General features: G+C 43.6%; 2 protein-coding genes across 3 annotated transcripts; both read right to left on the bottom strand.

The window, feature by feature from the left end:
* Positions 1 to 1,851: 1,851 nt before the first annotated feature.
* On the bottom strand, positions 1,852 to 4,020 carry LOC133116907 (transcription elongation factor A N-terminal and central domain-containing protein). 2 transcript variants are annotated; one of them, XM_061226920.1, is made up of 2 exons: positions 3,962 to 4,020; positions 1,852 to 3,170 (listed from the first exon to the last, which is right to left on the bottom strand). In XM_061226920.1, the coding sequence occupies exon 2, from the start codon at positions 3,153 to 3,155 to the stop codon at positions 1,977 to 1,979; it is 1,179 nt and encodes a 392-aa protein (XP_061082904.1). In that variant the 5' UTR covers positions 3,156 to 3,170; positions 3,962 to 4,020; the 3' UTR covers positions 1,852 to 1,976. The 2 variants fall into 2 exon arrangements, with proteins under 2 accessions (XP_061082904.1, XP_061082905.1); XM_061226921.1 differs by lacking the exon at positions 3,962 to 4,020 and adding an exon at positions 3,843 to 3,960.
* A 1,270-nt stretch (positions 4,021 to 5,290) lies between these two features.
* Positions 5,291 to 20,264, bottom strand: LOC133116525 (epidermal growth factor-like protein 6). Its single transcript, XM_061226166.1, has 13 exons — positions 19,978 to 20,264; positions 17,396 to 17,502; positions 16,682 to 16,774; positions 15,843 to 15,962; positions 15,165 to 15,284; positions 13,657 to 13,791; positions 13,325 to 13,447; positions 12,764 to 12,826; positions 11,688 to 11,921; positions 8,477 to 8,542; positions 8,171 to 8,266; positions 7,366 to 7,628; positions 5,291 to 6,320 (listed from the first exon to the last, which is right to left on the bottom strand). The coding sequence occupies exons 1-13, from the start codon at positions 20,049 to 20,051 to the stop codon at positions 6,216 to 6,218; spliced, it is 1,599 nt and encodes a 532-aa protein (XP_061082150.1). The 5' UTR covers positions 20,052 to 20,264; the 3' UTR covers positions 5,291 to 6,215.
* Positions 20,265 to 22,041: the final 1,777 nt, after the last annotated feature.

Here is a 22,041-nt window from a genome sequence, read left to right as displayed (position 1 = left end):
TGGCTTGAGTACTTATTAGAATGTGAATTTCCATAGTCATTTGTACTGTTTCAGTGAAGTATATATTTGAATGGTAGTCATATTCTCAGAATAGCTTGAGATTCAGGAAAGAACTTCCATACCCATTATATGGAACTGGTGCACTAATGTACAGAAGTGGTAAAATTTGTCGGTACCCCTCCACAAAAAACTAAGAATGCACAATTTTATCTGAAATAACTTGAAACTTACAGAAGTAATTGGGATCCACCATTGTTTATTCCATATTTGATAGAAATCAGACTTTGATTTGGTTTTGATTTTTCATTCAACATAATATTGTAAATAATAAAACAAATGAAATTGGCTTGGAGAAAAATGATGGGATCCTTAACCTAATATTTTGTTGCACAACCTTTAGAGGCAATCACTGCAATCAAATGCTTTCTGTAACTCACGATGAGACTTCTGCTCCTGCTAACAGGTATTTCGGCCCACTCTTCCTGAGCAAACTGCTCCATCTGTCTCAGGTTTGATGGGTGCCTCCAGACTGCAAGGTAGGTAATTATCCCTAATGAGCAAAAATGACCACATAATGAAATATATGAAATCAAAATGGCACTAAAACAATTGAAAGAACAATTTTTAACAGCTCGTTCAGGATGTGAGATGTTATATTGCTATTCAGGCATAATCAAAGTTATATTTCTAACAATGTGTTGACACTGGCTGGGTCTCATGAGAACTTCAATTCATTCCAAGTTTCCTGATCACACAAATATGGGCGTTCCTACATTAAACACAGTCAGACACACAAAGAAAGTGCAGCAACGTCTTTTCTTCCTGAGAAAAACAAACCTCTTTTTAATGTTTAAGTATTGAGGGCATGAATTAACATACTTTTCAGAAGGTCAATATTTCTGTATTATGAATTATTTTTATACTGGATTTTCATGAGTAGTTGTAGTCTTCAAGATTAAAACAAAAAAAGGCTTGAAATATCTTACTTTATGTGTAATGAATGTAGAATATATGAAAGTTTCACCTTTTGAATTAAATTACGATCCACGATATTCAAATTTTTGGAGATGCGCCTGTGTATTATATAATCCATAGGACTATAGCTGGTCACTGATAACAATGTATTCTTACTTAAACCTGATTCTTTGTGGTTTGTACAAAGTTATTACATATATTTTCACCATAAAAAATTGTAAATCTAAGACTAAGTAAAAGCTGATATCCAACAGTAAAAATATAGCCAACAGGGCCCTGGCCCTGAATAAATGATTGACCTGTGGATCCACCTCTCCCCTTCCACCACGTCTGTAACTGACGTGGCTTCAAAGTGATGTGTGACTGCCAGTGGTACTAGAGCCTGGAGGGCCAGATCTGAGTATCCCTGACCTACACCGTGTGCATTTCCTCTGAGAGGCTCATAGGAGCTCAGTGCAGGGTAGAGAGGGCATGCATGGTCACATGCTCTGCGTGCTCTATGGCAGTCACATGATCGGGGAGTCACATGACCTAATTAGCCGCCTTTGTTCCAAATAAATGTAAAATGAATTCCTCAGCTTCCTACAGCACCACAATTTCTAAAAACAGCCCCTCACAGCTTAGCAGTGGATTAAACAAAAAGTGCGAGCAATTCGCCACCTGTCTGAAGCTTTCTAATCACTAGAATTGACCAAGTTTATGGCACATGCGACATTGCTGATTTCTTGTGAATGGAAAAATGCACCCTTGAGTTTTGTAGACAGATTATGAATAATCACATTCCACAATATTGAAGAAGACCAGACGTAGATACACTTGGATTCAGCTTAAGACTTTTATTGAGACATAGACAGATTCACTGAAACAGATTAAACCTAGTCCTAGACAAAAGGTGAGGTTCTCCATACAAAACATAATTTAGTCCAGGACAAGGTTTGTCTGTAAAACTGGCCCTGAACGTGAAACAACGAATGAGCAGTCCTGTTCACCATGACCTCATATCACAAACAGACCCAGCTGGAGTGGTACCACTGCTCTCCACAGCCGGCGCAGGTCATGAAGGTCATGGAGTCCTCGTCCGGACTGCCGCTTCGCACCCACCCCGGGAGGAACAGCGCTCCTCTGGAGATCTGAGTCACCCTGCAGTCAAAGCCAGCACAGCGCCTGCAGCGGACCTTATCTGTAGGGGTTCCCTCCACCCCCAGGGGGCGCTGGTGCTCACGGATTCCCGATTTTGTGTACCCCTCCCTCAGCTCCTTCAGCTCCTGATTGGCCATCTCCTTGGCGGACATTTTGGCGAAGGCCTCCGGCCCCAGCTGGCCTCTCAGCAGGCCCTGACGCAGGTGGGGGCTTCTGGGGTTCCTCAGGTTGGACACTTTGCTTCGGACACATGATTTATACTTCAGCTCATTCTGGCTGTGCAGCATGAAGATGTGCTTCTCGATGTCCTGAGCCAGTTCTCTGACACCAGGGGGCGGTCCGTCCCCTGTGGTGTCTTCAGGCCCCAGAGCCTGGAGGAGCAGCTGCATGCATTTGGACCTCAGAGGTGAGGCATCGCTATTCTGGGACGTGTAAGTTGTGGTGAGCTGGGAATTCTCTGTAGGTCTCAGTGTGGACTCCACTGGTGATGTCACTGCTGATGCTACTTCTCTGTCCAAGGCAGATGCAGCCTCTGCGCTACCCTCCACAGGCTGGGCTTCTTCCCCTGTCGTGTGCTGCATGACCTCAGGATGCCTCCAGCTCTGCTCTGAAACGCCACACCCCTCTTCAGTCATGCGCCTCTTCCTGTTTCTGCTCTCCTCCTCCTCCTCCTCTTGTGGGACGCGTCCATCAGAGCCGCCACATGAACCAGAGCCAGAGGCGTCTCCGCCCAGACATTCCCCGTTTCCCTCCCGGTCTTCGGCTGCCCTCCTTCGATGACAGAAGTTTCCTGTGGCTCCATCACACACCTTTTTCCATTTTGACAGCAGGAGCTTGGCTGTTTTTTTCACCGTGGGCACCGGGCAGGTCTTCAGGACCCGATAAACCACGTTAGCCATGCCCGTTTTGTGAAGCAGCTCCACGGTAACAGGCACACCCTGTAGGCTCTTCAGCAGTGACTGTACATCTCCATAGTTGCCCTCATGGTGAAGTTTTTCTATTTGATGTGCATGATGTAAAATCTGATTTGTATCCATCATTAGATGAACCCGAGGCTAAAAATGGGAAAAAAAATTGAAGAAAGGCCTAGGTTTAATGTGTTGTAGAAGTTGTATATTTCACCCAATGTAACTATGCGCTATAAATTAAGTGAATGTGGAAAAATTTGTTACGTACATTTTCCTTATACACACAAGTGCAAACTGTTAGCAAAGAAAGAAAAAAAACAGAAGCATCTGGCAATAGCATGTAAACTAGTGTTTCAAATGTACATGTAGGGGTGTTGTAAGGGGTGATATCAAGGGCCCTGACCAACAGTGACCCTATTTAGAACATAGGATTTTCTGTCCTATGTGAGATCTTTTCATGGGTCAAAAATCCGTGGTGACACCCCTGCTTAAATTAAATAACTTCATTAAAAACAATCATAATAAAAAAGAGAATTTGATCTGCAAAGACTACATTGAAAGAACTAACGTTACATTGAAGTCACTGGTTTCAAACATATTCTGCAGGACTTGTTTATGTCACTGAAGGTCACAAATACTCATGTTTGTTACATGTTCTGGGAATTAGCTATTCAAATCATGCAGTATGTAACGTTACTGGAGAAAATGTTAACTGTAACTGTAATCGTAGCAAGCAAGCACTCTAGCTAAGTTACTAGCATAAATTAGCTGCTAAATAATGAACTGAACAGATCAGCGAAGACAAAATTGTTATTTTACCTTCAACACTACAGCTATGGCATCGCATGATTAAGCTAAACCTGTTTACACTATTTGGCTATATTGTGAGTGAGATACATGCAGCAGCTAACGAATACGACTGTGTTTATGTCACGTACCTTCGTTTGTACATACAGTCTAGATGGCCGCCATATTTGTTTGTAATTTAATGTCGGAGAGTTTCTCCAACGCTGGACGACTACACCACCGGATGGCGCTAAAACACTAAAAATGAATCGTGATCAGATATGTTGTGATATTCTGGAGCCGAACTGGACAGTTGTAGAGACAAACTTTGTAATGTGTTTTATCGCTCCCGTGGGCAGTACATTCACATGTCCATCATTGTACAACTTTCCTGACTGTATTGCACATCTGTAGCAAAATAATCACATTTTCAAAATGATCAGAATGGCTATTATGTAACTATAATTACAAACGATGTTTGTGTTCTATATCTTTCTCATAATCTGGTTTCAATAGTGCAAAGAAAATGTTCATTCTTGTTTCCACAATGTTATATTATAGTATGTAATATATCCAGATCATACACTAGAGGCCAGTATAAGATAAAATACGCCATAAGTGTTGCACAGTTAGTTACACATTTTCAACAGCTGAATTATGATAAAGTCAGGTGCAGTGGGGTGAAAGTTGTAGCTAATGTCCTCAAAGAGTATCATTCCTCTTACAGGTTTCTGATGTTTAAAGCCAACATGACAGAAGCATGTCAACACAAGGAAATGGGAGAAAAGACCTTTCCACCTTGGCAAACACTCATACTCCACCCATATGAATGCCAGGATGTGGTCATTTATTTTCTGCTTTCCACAGAAGACAGACGAAGCACTAAGGAGTTCCCGTTTGTCTCTATTGCCAAACAGAATACCAGGTGCCCTACAGGGTGGGGTGTCAACATGTTTATTATACTTTTGCCTTTGAAAATCCTTAATCCCCGGCTCTGTGTAGAAAGGGTTGCGTTTAAGGTCTTCTTTGCAGTGCAGGACTTCTTTGGAGCCCAGATAAATAATTTTAATATATGATTTTACTAATTGTTATATTGTACTGCAGACAAGGCGGGAGGTCTTTCTGAAATCATACATGCACTATTACAGTACTTTATTGGACTGTCTGTATTGAAAAATCTAATCCTATCCACAAATACTATCTTGTATTGCGCAGTCTTGGCCTGTTTGTTCTGGTCAATCCTGGCACATGTCTATTAAAATCAGCCCAGCTCTACCAGGCATTCTTTGATTTTCAGAAATTTGGCACATCTGATTTTTTATAGCAGACCAGCTCCTTGTTCTTTCACAGGATATGACCCATGGCTGCCCTCTCTGCAGGCCTCAATAACACCCCAGATCTGACCCTCAGTGATCATGCTCTACACAGTTAAACAGAAGTAAAATAAATATGTAAAACTTATAAAAACACATTTCATTTTATTGCAGTACAGTATGAAAACAGAATTTACAACAGTTGTGAGATAGAATCTTAAAATAATAAAAACGGACAATAATGACAACTAAAGACTGCTAAGTAATACTTCAGGATTAATCTAGAATTCATTTTATTTGCAGTGTTCCAAATGAAACCAGTCCCTGCCTTAGTGATGTTAAGCATCTGCTAATTACACAGTACACCGCTGCACCCTTGTACCACATCAAAACTAAAGCAAAACCATACAAACACAGATTTTGCTTTACTGAGACTGAGAGTTACTGATTATTTCTTAATCGGCTGAAAACATGAGACATGGAAGATGAAAGCGCTGGGTTCGTTCAGGCTTATCACTTTTATCAAAAAATTGTATCTCGGGCACACAAGCAGTCTGTACATGTTGAATGCATGTGTGCAAATCCCTAGCTTTGTGGCTCATACAGGATTAATTGTTGAATGTTGTGGCAGTTGTGTAATTTTTTGAATGCTGTAAATGGGGGTATACAGTTGAGGGTGATCAGCCACGAAAGCAACCCTGTGTACAGCTCAGCATCTTGCAATGATATGTGTGTCCTTAACTCATAAGGTGTGAGATCACAAATATGTGATTAGCATGTTCTTAACTGAACATTCTAATGCTGATGTAGCAATCACTCATGGCAATTGAAAGCAATGGAGTTCTAGAACACTGACTTAGAATTTAGGGGGGAAAAAATCCAAAAAATAAAACCTACACTTCAACGGATTAATATTTGTCAGAAGGGGGAGATACACAGTTGCATCAGATTTCAAATGTAGTATAGTTTGTTCCTTTGATGTCTGTCTGTGAGTTGGGACTAGGCGTGAATGATGCAGCATTGACTATGGACATCTGGGACAGGTGCTGACACATTCCCTGGATTACACAGGTAAAAACAGGTGTGACGCAGCTCAGAAGATTCCAGGTTCATCCTCCTGGCAGGTACCTGAGGTTAGCACCACGTTGTCCAGCCCGATTTCCCCTCCAGATGTGCCTCGTTCTGCCTCAAAGATGATCTACAGATTGAGAATGGAGGAACAACAGGAGACTCAACCAGGTGCTCTAAGGATACATCGCATTGTCCTTGACTATTTCTGTGTTATTTTAAAACCAGCCATTTTGACAATATACACTCAGTGAGCACTTTAGTAGGTATTTATTAGACTTATATTTTTGACTTTCCACTTAGAGTTATGATGTGTTGTGTTTTCCAGATGCTCCTCTGCAAAACACTGTTGAAATGTGGTTATTCGCGTTACTGTCACCTTCCTGTCAGCTTTCACCAGTCTGGGCATTCACGTCTTTCATTAACAAGGCATTTCTGTCTACAGAACTGCTGCTCACTGGATTTATTTATTTTTTGGCACCATCTTTGCAAACTCTAGAGACTAGTGTGCGTGGAAATCCCAGGAGATCAGCAGTTTCTGAGATACTCAAACCACCCTGTCCGCCACCGACAATCACTCCACGGTCAAAGTCACATAGATCAAATTTTTCCCCATTCTGATGGTTGTTGTGAACATTAACTGAAGCTCCTGACCCATATCTACATGATTGTATGCATTGCACTGCTGCCACACAATTGGCTGATTAGATAACCACATGAATAAGTAGGTGTGGTAAAGTAAAAATGTTCCTAATAAAGTGTATATCAGAAGTCATTACACAGTTATATTCACCCCTCTATGTCCTTAACAACAGAGGTGGAAAGTCCCGCCATGTGTTTCTTTCACCCATGAACTCGGGCAGCTGTTTTCACAAATTAGTTCTCACAAATCACAAATCTTGTGATTAATTTTCACAAATCCTGTCTGAATAATTGTGCTAATTAGCAAATCCATGCGACTGGAACAAAATACTAGGGAGGGCTTTTACTCTCCAAACCTGGATTTTCCATCTCTGGCAAACAACGCTGGGGGTGGGGGGGGGTAAAACAAAATATCCTCGTTTTAAATATTATGCTGGGTAAATGAAATACCCAGCATGCACTGTTACACCGCTCCACAGAGAGAGACGGAGGGTCTGAGCGGGCGTGCGAGGCGCAGGCTCTCCCTCTCTCACCGCCTGCGGGGGCTCCTGCTCCCAGGCCACGCTGAGCAGCTCTGTGTGCCAGTCGGGGTCGCGGCTGCGGCTCTGCTCCCACACGGCGTAGCGGCTGTTATCCAGGAGCACCCGCAGCGCCCCGGCCTGCCGCCCCGCCAGACGGTAGTTGAAGGTGAGGCAGAAGCCGGCCTTCTGGGCCCGGTCGCTCAGGAGCAGCCGCAGACGCGCCAGGTCCTTGGGTTCGCCCAGGAGACCGCTCACTGCCATGTAGTTCCCTATTCCTGCAGACAGGGGGCGAGAGTCAGGGATCACACAGGAGACCGCTCACTGCCATGTAGTTCCCTATTCCTGCAGACAGGGGGCGAGAGTCAGGGATCACACAGGAGACTGCTCACTGCCATGTAGTTCCCTATTCCTGCAGACAGGGGGCGAGAGTCAGGGATCACACAGGAGACTGCTCACAACCATGTAGTTCCCTATTCAAGCAGACAGGGGGCAAGAGTTAGGGATCACCCAAGAGACCGCTTCTTGTTTTGGTAATTGAAGGAAAACTTCAGCAGTGGTTTGTAAAGTGAAGCTGCATGTCATATTTCTGGGGCCAAAACGGTAATTTTCTTCCTGAAGAGTATGCTCTGAATATGATCAGAAAAACCCCAGACATACGTATATCATCCTGGGATTTTAAGGCCACTACATTTAGAGAAAACTTTGCCTCCTTAACAGCTTTCTTAAATGCCTAAATTGTAATGTAAAAGTTCAACATAAATGTCAGTTCCACAAAAACAACCTTACAATACATGTGCAAATGTCTGGCGAACATTACCTTTATCGTGGTAGGACACACCCCAGTCAAAGTCATCCTCCTTATCCTGCACCCACTCACACGCTCCCTGGTCGAAGTTGCAGTCCATGATGAACTCTAAAAGGCAGGCAAACAGCTCAGACACTCTTCAATTTTTTTAATTCTTCCCTGAGAGTTTCTTGGATGATATATTTTAAATATGGAATCAAGGGCAATCTCTCCTGCTTAATGCTTTCCTATATATAATTCGTATCATAATATGAAAAGGTAGCTTCTCCAAAATCAGACTGAACAGAGGTTTGTGTAAAAAAAGAAAAGCTGTATTACCCTCCAGTCCATGAGTCACAGGAATCCCCTTCACCTCCGTCTTTGGACCCAAGACTGACTCCGGAGCTGAGATGAAGACAGGAGATGTAGCATCAGCCCAGCTAACACAAAATGTTCTCGCAATCTTGTTGGAAGGTTTTGTCAATGTTATAACATTGCCACGACATGGCAGCAACATTGTGAGGATGTTTTCTGCAAGCTGGTCATCTCTAGACCACAGACAGGAGAACAAAATATTTTTTATACAACCACAAGAACATAATATAGCTCAGCAAGACAAAATATACAATCTGACTAGGGGAAATTTTGATGTACAGTGGTGGAACAAGACTGCTCATTTGAGAAAAAAATAAGATTTCAACTGAAAACATTCCACTTAGACTTTTTCCATCTACAAGTAGGCTCATGCACATCTGTCATTTATGTTAATGTACCGCAATTGAACATAAAAAAAAAGAAAAAAAGAAGCAATTTGTGGCTTCATAAATCTTCTGACTAACTTTAAATTCTCTGAGGGGCCTCAACCAACCAGAAGTATCTAGGCATTGTTAGCTGAACCTGGAGAAGCAGATGTACCCAGGCATTGTGAGCTGAAGCTGGAGAAGCTGATGTATCCAGGCATTGTGAGCTGAAGCTGGAGAAGCTGATGTACCCAGGCATTGCTAACTGAACCAGATAGGCATCGCTAATGGAACTCGGAGAAGAAGTTGATTGATGAGTGAAGGGATTAGAGGTCTGATGACAGGTTCTCTCCCCAGAGACAGTGAGGTCTGTCTGTCTAACAGCTGTTCCGGTGGACGATAATAAAAGGCCAGGCTTTTTCAACTCAACCTCCCCCACTGCACAGGATGTGTACAGGGAGAGCCATGCCCTCGGGCACTTGCATGTTGTGTGAAATTTCTAAGTTGGACTTTCTTGTCTCCCTGACTAACATTACTGAATCCTACTCAAGGAACTTCGAGGTCAGTTCTGCTATAAAAAAAAAGAGCCAGAACTGCTAATCAAATAGATACTCACACTAATTCACATTTAACTATACCCCTGCCCAAACTTGAAAACAATTGGGTTTAACAGTCTTACAAATGTCACAGAAGACCCAAACAAGTCCAGGCTGAAAGCAATAAAAGGTTAATTGGATGTTGGAATGCACATAAATATTTTGAACACATTGAGTGTGATGTAATGTCTTTATCAGATCACACTTACAAAATGGTGCCCCGGTCTGAGAGTTCATAGAAGCTTTATCAGATGTTCTGTTAAACACAAAAATACCAGTCCTGTAGTAACAATGAGTCATATAACTTAAGAGGCCAAAGATACAAATTGGAGTCAAAGGCGAATGCCATAATAAACATGAGGGGGGTGTTTTACTTTCCTACCCAGACAGGTAGTAATGTAAGCAATAGTAGAGGAAACAAAGACCATAGAGAGCTCCCATGTGAAAAAATAGTATAATAAGCATACTCAATATAAACTTTCATTTAAAGTATTCTTAAGTGTAAAATAGTATACTTGGGGTATACGTCAGCATGAGCATACTATTTTCTAACATGGGTTCCGACTAGGCCTGCCAAGCACTGCTAGTAATCTATGTAATGTGTCTCTCAGGCTATTCTGCTTGCATCTTACTGTATCTCCTACATCATGCCATTATGCCTGTATTACAAATACAATCTTTCCTCACATTGCAGGATGGCAAACCAACTCACTCATCATACCAAGTGTGTGGACCGGACTGCCTTACAAAACCCTTTAGGGAATTTCCATGTAGCTCAGAATGTATTCCCCTGGTCTATGCCAAGCGCCAACATTGGCCACATACCTCTGGTTCTATCACGCTGAGGAGTTTGTCTGAAGTCAGACAAGAATCGGCAGTGATGTTTGGCTGCAGCTCCGTTGTCATTATGCTTGGCACTGCTTGCTCAAAGCTTGGAGAAGTTCCTTTCAAAGATAATAACCTGGCAGTTCATGTTTTCTAGCTTCATCAGACTGCTGAAATAGAGTGCTACCGAGATAAAACTATGAAAGGTTGGGTGCAATAACACTTATGGAATTCGACTTTGAATGAATACATTAATACTATGTTGAATTATGAAATCTTTGTGTCATTATGAACTTACAATGTGAGGGAATTGTATCCGCATTACTCAATGTTAATAGTAAATCCAGAAAACTATTTCGGCAAATGGCCTGCAGATACTTCCTACATTCCTCTCAGACCAGTTGCCGGGACATGCATCTAAAATAGGATATGCTTCAGTGCAGCGTTTTTGTCCAGACAAATCTTTGTTTGGTCTTTGTGACAGCCATCACACACAACTAAGGGTCTCGGTCAGCCACAAATTTAGTGTCAAGTGTGGTATCTATAATTAGGAACAGGCTCAAACTTCACAGGGTGCCCAAGGCCAGGACACCTGCGAAGGTTAAAGTGCACTGGCGTAAAGCCGGACAGAAGAGTTCACTCATCAGACGGGGACGGAGGTGAGCAGCTGTCGCCATGACCCGAATCCTCAGCCGAGAGACAGTCAGACAGCAGTTACGACCCTCGTGCCCTGGGAACGTCTTGCTCAGATAAGCACAATTCCCATGATGCATGTCATTACCTTTCCTTATGAAATGAAACAAATATAAATCTGGATTTTCACTACTAGTTATATCCCTGTTTTATGTGTAAACCACTCTATAAATGTCCAAGTTGAAAATAACTAGATATAAAGTAAAATTCCCAGGATTACTGTATTAGTTAATTTAGTGTTGCAGCCTTTTTGTGTTCATGCACACTGACCATATTAGGACTTAGAAAGTGACTCCATGACTCCATGTGTGTGTATATTTGTGTGTGCGCATGTGTCTGTATTTGTGTACGTGTGTGCGTGTGTATATTTATGTGTAAGTGTGTGTGTATTTGTGTGTGTGCGTGCATGTATTTGTGTGTAAGTGTGTGTGTGTTTATTTGTGTGTGTGTGCATGTTTGTGTGTATTTGTGTGTGTGTGTGTGTGCGTGTATTTGTGTGTAAGTGTGTGTGTGTGTATTTGTGTGTAAGTGTGTGTGTGTTTATTTGTGTGTGTGTGCATGTTTGTGTGTATTTGTGTGTGTGTGTGCGTGCGTGTATTTGTGTGTAAATGTGTGTGTGTTTATTCGTGCAGAGGACCACCCAGCGCTAGGATACAGAGGGATTAGCAGAGAGGAGGCAGAGGAAAGGAGACTCACAGAAGACATCCCCTCTGGGACTCAGATCCTCGTTCTCCACCTGGTTCTCCTCCCCTTCCTCCTCCTCTTCCTCAGAGAAGTTGCCGTGCTCCTCCTCAGTGTTGCCGATGTACACCTCCCCGTCGTAGTCGAAGGGCTGCAGGCGAAGCCGGGGTGGCGTCGTGACCTCCGGCTCGGGGATCACGTTCTTCAGATGGTCGTCGTGTGGGAATTTGACGGGGGGGTCGGGGAGGGCTGCATTGTTGAGGCAGTGTTTAGAGCAAAGTCTACAGCAGCACTGAGACTATCAGGCTATAACAAACACCACAGTGTTTCTAGCAAAGTCTACAGCAGTACTGAGACTATTAGGCTATAACAAACACGACATGCAGTCCAAATATGAACACCAACGAACAGCAGCCCTGTGGAGTCTGGAGTCTTGACTCCACAGACTGTTTTTGCAGCTCCTTCTAATAATCTACAAAGTAAGATAACACTTTACTTTGTGTCTCGTGCAGGAATGAGCCAAGGCCAACAATACAGCATTCCAAGCTACACTTTTGAAACCTTTCCTGAACATCTATAGCAGTTAAAATTAAAAACAAAAATATTTATTTCCCATTATGCATTATATACAGCAACGTATTAAATAAATGCCGATTGTACTTTCTGCATTACAGCTGACTTACTTGTAGTTTTCTTTTGATATATAAATATTTGAAGCACTTTAATACATTATAGAGGAACTGTACTGCGTATTGCATGTATTATGAAGCTGCTGTTATGAAGTCATGAAAAGCAATGCAAAAGCTTATTCCATCATGCACATTTTCACATCTGTTACATCAGTGCAGCCTGCAGCGTGATTGGACGAGGTGATTTGAAGAGTGATTGGTGATTGGTCAAGGTGATTTGAAAGGCTGCATGCTGAAGGCTGTTGTGCATGCGACAGTGTGGAGCAAGCTATGTACGAGGCGGAAAACAGCCATCTGGATTCGGCAGAGGAGCGGACTGGGGCGCAAAGCATTGTGGAACAGGAAGTGGGCGGTGGGAAGTGCACAGACAAAGCTGAAGCCTTTCGTTCCACGTGGCCTCACCGTTGAGTGACTCATCGGCACTGCCCCTGTCTCCATCCCATGAATTCTGATAAAATGGCTTTACTACAGAAACAGAGAGGCATCTTCAATTGGCACAAAGTCACTCTGAGAAGCACAGCCCTAATGCTGGGATTATCTCAGGCTGGATCACAGTGTGCTGTGACTTCTCCCCTAGAGCAGCCTTCCTGCGCCAGGCATGCTGTGCACACGGTCGCACACAATGGCAGATATTTACACAGGTGCGGCCTCAATCTCCAGCGGTCCCTTGCTAGCATCTCCGCAGGTCAGAGATCTCTGAAAACAGGAAGTAGGCCTTGGCAGCTCTCAAGCAGCATGAATTTTTAAAGAGCTGAGATGATAAAAGTAGCCAGAACTTCATCCTGGATGAAGTGGATAGACGAGGGAGGATCTAATTCTAGAACTTCATAATTCCAAGCTTTCGGAGGGAAAATTCAGCACTGCAACCGTCACACCTCATATTTCAAATCACTATCATAAAGTGTATGTTTGCCAATAAAATAAATGTTTAATACAATACAAAAACATCATATTTGGACTTACCGGAGCATTCGATTCCGTTTCCACGGAAACCTGGTTTGCACCTACATTTGTAGGACCCCTGGGTGTTGTAGCAGTCGGCATGGCGACTGCAGGCGTGGACACCGGCAGCACATTCGTCAATATCTGAAAGCACAACAGCCAATGAGGAAAGGTCTATCCCTATCCTTGACCAATCACAAATTATTTTGTTTTGGAGAATTTTTTGTTTGTTGTGAAAGTCAAGACAAGTTCCACTGATCACAACAGTTTAGCTCATATGACCCCCATATGACATTAAAAAGAAGAAATCACACAAGTTCATGTGCTCACAAGACTGGACTGAACTCCCTTACCTGAGCAGTCATATTTCCCATCTGCATACTTCAGGTCGTACCCAGTCTGGCACTTGCAGAAGTAGCTGCCGAAAGTGTTGACACATCTTCTGTTGGAGGGACAGAGGTCCTTTCCCGACCCACATTCATCAATATCTGTTTTGGGGTTATGATATTCCTGTTATTATTATTATGCTGCTTGTTCCATGAACACCAGCCACTTCAGAACCACCTTTCCCATCCGCTGAGAACTCTAAGGGGTGGGGCTTTCTGCAGTTCGGTGGGAAGAATAGTTTTAACAAAAGGTAATGAAAATATATGCCTTCGGGGGTGTTATGATGAATAAACTCTTTCCTGTTGCACTTTCCTGTTTTGGGTTGCCAAAGCTGCTGCTGTCCTGGGTTTCCCCTGCACAGCTAGGTTTTGTTATTCACGTGGATGAGGCAGGTTCTTGCTTTCCAAAAAAAGCAGATTAATCTTTCGATGAAACTTCAATATGCACCACACTAGCATGGCACATGATTCACGTCACAGTCTCTTTACAGGTCTTTCATGTGGAGATATAAACTAATATGAGGAAAACTATCATTATTATTTGCATTATTGCATTATTATTTTTCAAGGCTTGAAAAGATTTGAAAACAGTCCAAATCATAACTCAAGTTGTAAACATGTTCTCTCATAATTTCAATGCAATGATCAACTGTATCTTAAAATACATCTAATTGAAAAAAATATGATTTATTTATTAGATCTTTTGGCTTGCATTTTCTATGAAAATCCAATTAGTGGAAAATCAACAACTCTGACCGTCAAATCCAAATCCAACCCTGAATTTATTTTCTCCCTGGTAATTATTGCTAATGATTGGCCAGACTGTCTCCCAGGAAAAGGGAAGATGGGAAACCAGCAGTTCTCAGCCCTGGAGGACCGCTCTACAGCATGTCAGAGCAGCGACAGGTCATGGAGGTCATCTGTGATTTGAGCTTCCAGAAAGCAGAGGGAATTCTCCCCCCCAGGCCAGCTCTGGAGCTCATTCATACCCAACATCCTGTCTCCCAGGTGTCTCCCCAGCTGCTCCTGTACAGCGCTGGGGTTAAGAGCTATCTCCAGTACCAGCCACAGGACCCTTCTACAGTCATGGGAAAAGGCCCACGGCACTTTGTGTGTGACCAGACGGACCGCGCCAGCAGACCTGGGTCAAATACGTAATTGTTTTGGATTCAAATACTTTTCTATGCTTTACTAAGTGTGTCTGGTGTATTGGAACCTATGAAATACTCTCAAAAAGTGCAAATCCAACCTTCTGGTCCTCAATTGCACCAAGATCAATCGAGCACAGAATAGTATTTGAGTCCAAAACAATTACGTATTTGACCCAGGTCTGACATGTAGTGGTTCTCACAAAGTAGGCCATCCCCTTTTGGGTGATGGCCTTCGCCATGTTGCATGAAAGTTGTCCATCAGCCTGCATTCCAGCTGGATGGAGAAGGTCAGAGGTCAGGGGTCAAAGGTCAGGGGTCACTCACCGACACAGTTCCTTCCGTCTGGGGCCAGCTGAAGTCCAGCCGAGGGGCAGATACAGCGCATCTCCCCCTGCACCTCCTCACAGCCGTACTGACAGTGAGCCAGGGCACACGTCTTTGAGTCTGTGGGACACGGTCAGCGTGTCAGACTGACAGCAACTAGCACCTAGCAACTCGCATGCTGATTTAGATTAACATATTCCTGAAAATGCAACACTGCACTCCAGTAACAAACTCAAGGTGTAGGAGATACAGGCCTGTAGAATTGTAGGAAATTGGTTGAATGTAAGTTGAAAGAATGAAAAACAATACAATTTCTAGGCCTATTTAGTCACTATATGTCCAGCATATGAACCACCCTGATATTCCGCTGCACTATTCCCCAAACTGACTGGTACACAAGTGCCACCCCACCCCCAAGGGCCCCAGACTCACTGGTAAAGAGGCTCCTCCCCTTCTCCATCATAGGACAGAAGCCCCTCCCACCTTCTCTTCTACTCTACTCTACACCGGGTACCATCAAACCTAGCCCAGAAAACCAAATCTGGCCCTGGTTTCCATTCCTCCTAGGTAATTAACTGAACAGTTAGTGCTACTGATTGGACCCTCCTGACTCCTAGGTAAAGAGAGGGTGTAAAACCCTCAGTTCAGGACCCTGGAGGAGCAGGGTTCCATACTCACTGACGCAGGACCCATCAGGCGAGAGTGTGTATCCGTTGAGGCAGTAGCACTTGTAGCTGCCGTGCGTGTTCATGCAGCGGTGTTCACACGGGCGTGGCTTCAGGCCGCACTCGTTCAGATCTGCACAGAGCCACACACTTATTTTTCACATTTTACTTCACATTCATTTTGCCAGATTAGTCCCAAGGCCTGAAGGTTTATTTTGTTTACTTTCTGAAGGATATTTCAGGCATATGGTGCAGAATACACAAAGTCCTTTCTCGCCAGAATCAGTGAGAGCTTTAGGAACAGCCATTGGAACATGGGACTGTGACCTGCAAGTGCCTTCACATTTTAGAGCCACATGTCTGTATAAATAGGAGGGAAATTTTTCTACATTTTCCTATTCCCTGCTGACCTTCCTCTCATTAATTTACTGGGATGCCTGGCTATATGCCTGGTCACATGAGAGGTGACAGTCATAATGATCATACGACTGTACATATATTTAGCTCATCACCCGCCGACATACAGACAGCCCATAAACATGCCGCTCCTATTCTGAAAATGCCTGATCTTTGCATCTCATTATTAGCAGCTGATTAAATAATCCACACACCAATGTGCCTGTGAAATGGCTTTTCCTCGCACAAGCCTGCATGGGAAGTGACCTCATGTGACTGGAGCGGAGGGCGGGCGGGTCTGAAACGTAGCGAGACGCACTGTCTGTGAGCTCCTGTGCGTTCTCAAACAGCCCCGCCCGCCCCCCGCTCCAGCAGGAGAAGCAGAAAGAGCACCAGTCAAACACCGCAGAGGAAACACCGCCGTCCCCGGGATGAACTGTTGTTAACATCACTGACCTTGACTGCAGGTCTTTCCTGTGAACCCCGGAGAGCATTTGCATTTGTTGGGGCCAACGCACTCCCCGTGCTTGCAGCCGTGTTCGCACTGGGCTGGGGGCGGTCAACAGGAGAGAAACACAACCGTGGCTGGTCAGAGTGCGCTCGGGGGAGTTTGGGGTGCATTCAGAGTGAGATCGGGGTTAAGCTAGAGCATGTGTATGGTTGAAACTGGCTCAGAATGAGAGAGAGTTTTATCAAAGTGTACATAGAACACTGCCAGATCAGTGCTAATCAGAATGAATAATTCCAGTCTGTATTGTTTGTTTAAATATTGGTATTGGTATTCATGCATCACAATTGGTATATAGGTTTTTTCCTCCGATGTTGTAAGAAGTGGGTACTTAACCTTTCAGACTGGCTGTACCTCCCATAGAAAGACAATAACACTCTTAGCTGAACTTTGTGCAATGCAAGCCCTACACCCCTGGAGTCTCTTACAACGCTCCAGTAATATTTATGTCACCATATTCACCTACAGGTCAAACCAGGTCATTTTTATAGTTCGATTTATAATCACGTGTATGTCTAAGCACTCCATCTATTCACACCTTATAACTTACTGCTGAAATAAATCACTATGGTTACAATAATAACTAACTTTTTATTTGCTACATGGGAGCACCAGATGCCTGTTCTAGGAAAGAGGGGAAATGTGTGTTGGTGGGGGCATACCTTCACACTGCCCGAATCTGTTCCTCTTCCAGCCATAGCAGCACTCCAGTCGCCTGCCATAGCGACACACACCTGGGTGACTACCTGCTTGGGCCTGTCGGGCGCTCCTGTCGGGGAGAGGACAGTGAGAGAACTCCCCGGCAACACCCTTTATTTAACCCTCCTGGGTCAAAGGTCAATCCTCAGGGTCAAAAAGCACCCTGTAATTTAACAGCAGTGAAAACCCCAAAAATGTAATTTCTTCAGCATTGCCCTTTTTAAGTGGTACAAATATTGTCTTATAAGTATGTTTATTTAACCCCGCAGTCATGAAATCAGACGTCATAATCAAAGCTAAGCACCACGTCTCATTGCAGCAAAAAAATCGATGTGTGTTTCATAAGAGGTGATACAAAACTGATACAAACTGGTGGTGTAGACTGAAGGATTATAGTCCAAACTGTGAAACATGAAATAGGAGTGACACGTTTCAACATGAAAAATATAGATTTTGGGTTTAAAATGAGCACAGGGGGTCCGGTGGGTCATTTCTGACCCTGTGGACATGGGGTGCATGTATAATATGAAGACAACTGAAATGTTAACATATGGTTGAAAACAGCCCCTGGTGAACGGTTTATGAACTGAGCTACTCTACTAATAAACAGGAATTAACGCATTGCTTGTCAGCATAGTGATGGTTACAAATAACCACTGATCTATTTCGCATACTGTATGGTCTGATGATTTTCTGATTGGTAATGACAAAGGTCAAGTGCTTAGTTTGCTTCGATTGCTTAGATTTTTATGAACGCAAAGCATACTCTTCCATGAGAGAGTCTTTGAAATGGGAAGGAATATGATGTGAACTACCTGCAGATGGAGTTCACGATGGGCAAATAATTCTGAAGGAACTCGTTCAACCTTTCCACATGGAGAGAGGAGGGCAGGTTGAGCCTTGGGTTCCTCTTAACCACAGCAAGACACGCCCGAACACCAGCAGCACCAGGAGCTGAGGCACCCACTCTCTAATTAACCTCCCCTTCAAAGGCTATTCCAAACAAACCAACTGACCACAGAAGGCCCAGACACACAGAGATATAGAGATAGATAAAGAGAGAGACAGAGAGAGATTTCCGCCTCCCACAGCCTGAGAGACAGTGAGTGACACCAAAGACTATTTATTATTTTATAGTTCATGTTTTCAAAATGCTATCATATTTCATTTTAACTGTAATTATATTAGTATTCATTGCTGATCATGTTCTACATATACTGTTACAGTACTTGTTTTATGTTTGCTTTGGCATTTCTGCCAATAAAGCACATTGAATTGAACTGAAATTGAGAGAGATAGAGATAGAGGCAGACAGACAGACAAAGAACTACCTGGATATAATTCCATATCACAAAAACACCTCAAAAACGAAATTAGATGGCACATTATTTTCTACACCTTAGCGTTGAATCAAAGCTTCCACATCATTCAGTGTGGGCTCTTTGACTGTGATCGTGGGCTCCATACCTTAAATCCACAACCATGATGTGTTATCCAGTCTAAACCCCCAAACAAACCCCCGCATCATGGCTACAAGGCTGAACAACGTTGAGTCATGACACAACCACTTTTCTACCTATAAGAGATCAGAGTTTTGTACTTGTGACGTACCGATGTCAAAAACATCTATGCTACCCCACAAGACATCATAATATCAACCTCCCTGACCGAATCTTTGGGAAGAGCATATTAAATGAGTTGAAAATACACACTATTAACACTTAGTGTATAGGGATTCCCCTTAAATCAGCTGTGATTTGTTTCCCTGTTGTGCAGTAAACAGTCACTTCCCAGGCCCCCAGCGTGACCAGGGTAAAAATTACGCCCCATGCAGTTCCACCAGAATAGCCCACAGGACATGGAGTTCACAGAGTGACAGGTGTCCAGCAGATACTGACAGACGCCCTCTGCCACATTTAGCTGACAGGAGCCCATACCATGCATAGTGAGGGCCACAGAGCCCTCTGTGTGAAAGCGTGCCTGTATTGTGTACGTGCATTACGTTGCATTAAAAAACGGAAACCGCTTTCAGCATGACAAGGTAAACGGCAAATTTAACGGCTTAATATCCCCTGGGAAACAGATTAACTAATATAATATAACCCTACTTTATTCTCCATGAGCCTAAGGACCTGAGCTGGTGCATTGTTGCTGAGAAAAGTGCATTACTGATTTTTTAAAGAGTTACTACAACACAGATTACTTAGAGAGTTATCTGGTAGTAGCAAGATTAGAGAAAAACGGGATTATTTTACTGTTTTGAAGTATCCTTGCAGGAAGATTGCTACTGCTTTCATTTGCCCTTCCCCTGAGTCACCCTGATGAACCCCAGACTGCATCCCCATTGATCCAAGACTATCCAGCTAGAATGGCATTCCATTGCTTTCAAATTACCAGTAGTGATTGTTATATCATACATCATAACAATGTTAAGCTAACAATGTTCCAATCACATACAGCATTTGTGATCTGACACTGCATTAGAGGGTTAAACAGAGTGGTTCCACAGGAACGGAACGGACAGGCGAGTATCCAGCAGACTCACCTGGACGGGTCTGCGCTCCCACTGGACAGAAACAGCAGGAGGGGCAGGGCACTGATCCAACTGTGGGGCAGCATGTCTGTGTGTGTGACGGCCGGTCTCCTTCTGCTCTCTGTCTCTTTCTCCTCCTCCCAGATCTCTTGCTCTACACACCCAACAGCAGGGGCCAAGACCTTCCAAGACCTTACACTCTCTCCGTCTGTCTCTGTCTCTCACACACACACACACTCTCTCTTTCTCTCTTTCTCACACACTCTCCCTGCTTTGTTCTGTTTACCTCTTCCCCTCTCACAAACTCTCTCTCTCTCTCTCCCTCCCTCTCCCTCGCTTTGCCTCTCCCTGTTGCACTCCGTGGGTCTGTAAGCTGGTTCCCAGATGGAGTGTCTCCCAGACTTGGAATTCCAGAGGTGGGCTTGTCATTACAATGAGTGACACGGGGGAGGCGGTGTGAGGGGGGGGGGGGTGAGGGGGGTGAGGGGGGGTGGGGGAGGGACGCAGCCTGGGGGAGCTTCAGACGGCTCCTTTCGGAAACTCAATCCAGGGACGCGTGACTGATGGAGTGAGCTCTGCTCCGCACGCTGCCGGCTGGCTGGCAGGAAAAGAAAGGAAAGCATGCCTGGAATCACCTTAGCTGTTCGCTGTAAGAGCATTCAAAGAACAAGCAGGATCACACCAATGCTACTACACGCTTTTAAAAGGTCACTCACCCGCTCCCCCGGAACATCATTCACGTTCTGCCCAAGAGATCAGAGATCCAGCCTTCTCCATCCACTGTGTTGGTCTTCTGAACAACTCCAAGGACAATATGGTACCATTTTAGGCCAGCGGGGTGCTTATGCAAGAAAATACAAACAAGGGCAGGTATTTGGTAACCCATAGCATGTATTACAGTAATATATCAAAGCCATTCAATATTTACCATTAACATTTTTTTTTATATGTGTCGATAGGAATTGACAGAATGTAACTTTTTTAATATAAATTTGAGGCCAGAAATTCAAATGAGTTTAAATTTGTCTGATGAGCATACAAGTACAATGAAAGTATCTGGCATTACACACATATGGAATCATTTCACTGGAAATGTAGTCCATTACACACATATGGAATCATTTCACTGGACTTCTAGTCCATTACAGATGTATGGAATCATTTCACTGGATTTGTAGTCCATTACAGATGTATGGAATCATTTCACTGGATTTGTAGTCCATTACAGATGTATGGAATCATTTCACTGGATTTGTAGTCTGGCCAGCCTCTGCTCCCCATGAAGCCCACCCCTGTTACATTGGTCTCAGGTTATATGTTCTCTGGAGGACCAGGTGCGCGGTGTCTTCAGCCAGGCACATTCCCAGGGCTTCCTTTCAAACATAAATTAACTGTTTAATTCAAGCTCCAATTTCACCAGTTAAGCTTAGCTCTTGAAGAATCACTTGTGTGGATGTCCTTCTTTTTATTTTCCAATTTAGCCAGTTAATATGATTCATAGTTCAATAATAGATCTAAGAGAAAACAGTGTTCCACAGCTTTTCTTAAATCTACAGGTTTGTTATTGATATTGGCTTATAAATCAGCTCTCATGCTGCGCTCCCCATTGTGGAAGCTCCAGGAGGTGGCATGTGTCTTTCACAGTGGTGTCGGTGGTAACTGGTCAAACGTATTCGGTTAATTGAGGAGCCCCTTGACGTAAGGGCTTGTTATTTACAGCTGGGATAGGCTTTGATGTGTTTCACCAAAATGGCCCCCATAAAGCACAGCTCTCACACATGCCAGCCTCAAGTTCAAGAGAAGATAATATCCGCTATTAAAGGCCTTTATGAGCCTGTGAGGCTTTAAAGAGACGCCGCAACATCTGGTCAGGTACTGCAGTGCTCCTAGCACATAGGGAAGTCTCCTGTGGGTCAATTTCCACTCTGAAATTAGACCTTGTTTTAAGCTCAGTTGATTGAGTGGAAAAACTTGTACATAACTGCATAGGGCTCTCATAAGGCCTTTCACCATGGTCTTTTATTGCCAGAATAACGTGTGCAGCAAAATGCAATGCACGATTCATTCATAATCTAT

The sequence above is a fragment of the Conger conger genome, chromosome 17, assembly GCF_963514075.1.
Source record: "Conger conger chromosome 17, fConCon1.1, whole genome shotgun sequence".
NCBI classification, from domain to species: domain Eukaryota; kingdom Metazoa; phylum Chordata; class Actinopteri; order Anguilliformes; family Congridae; genus Conger; species Conger conger.
The sequence above is the reverse complement of the archived record's forward strand: the minus strand, read 5'-3'. Positions and strand labels throughout refer to the sequence as shown.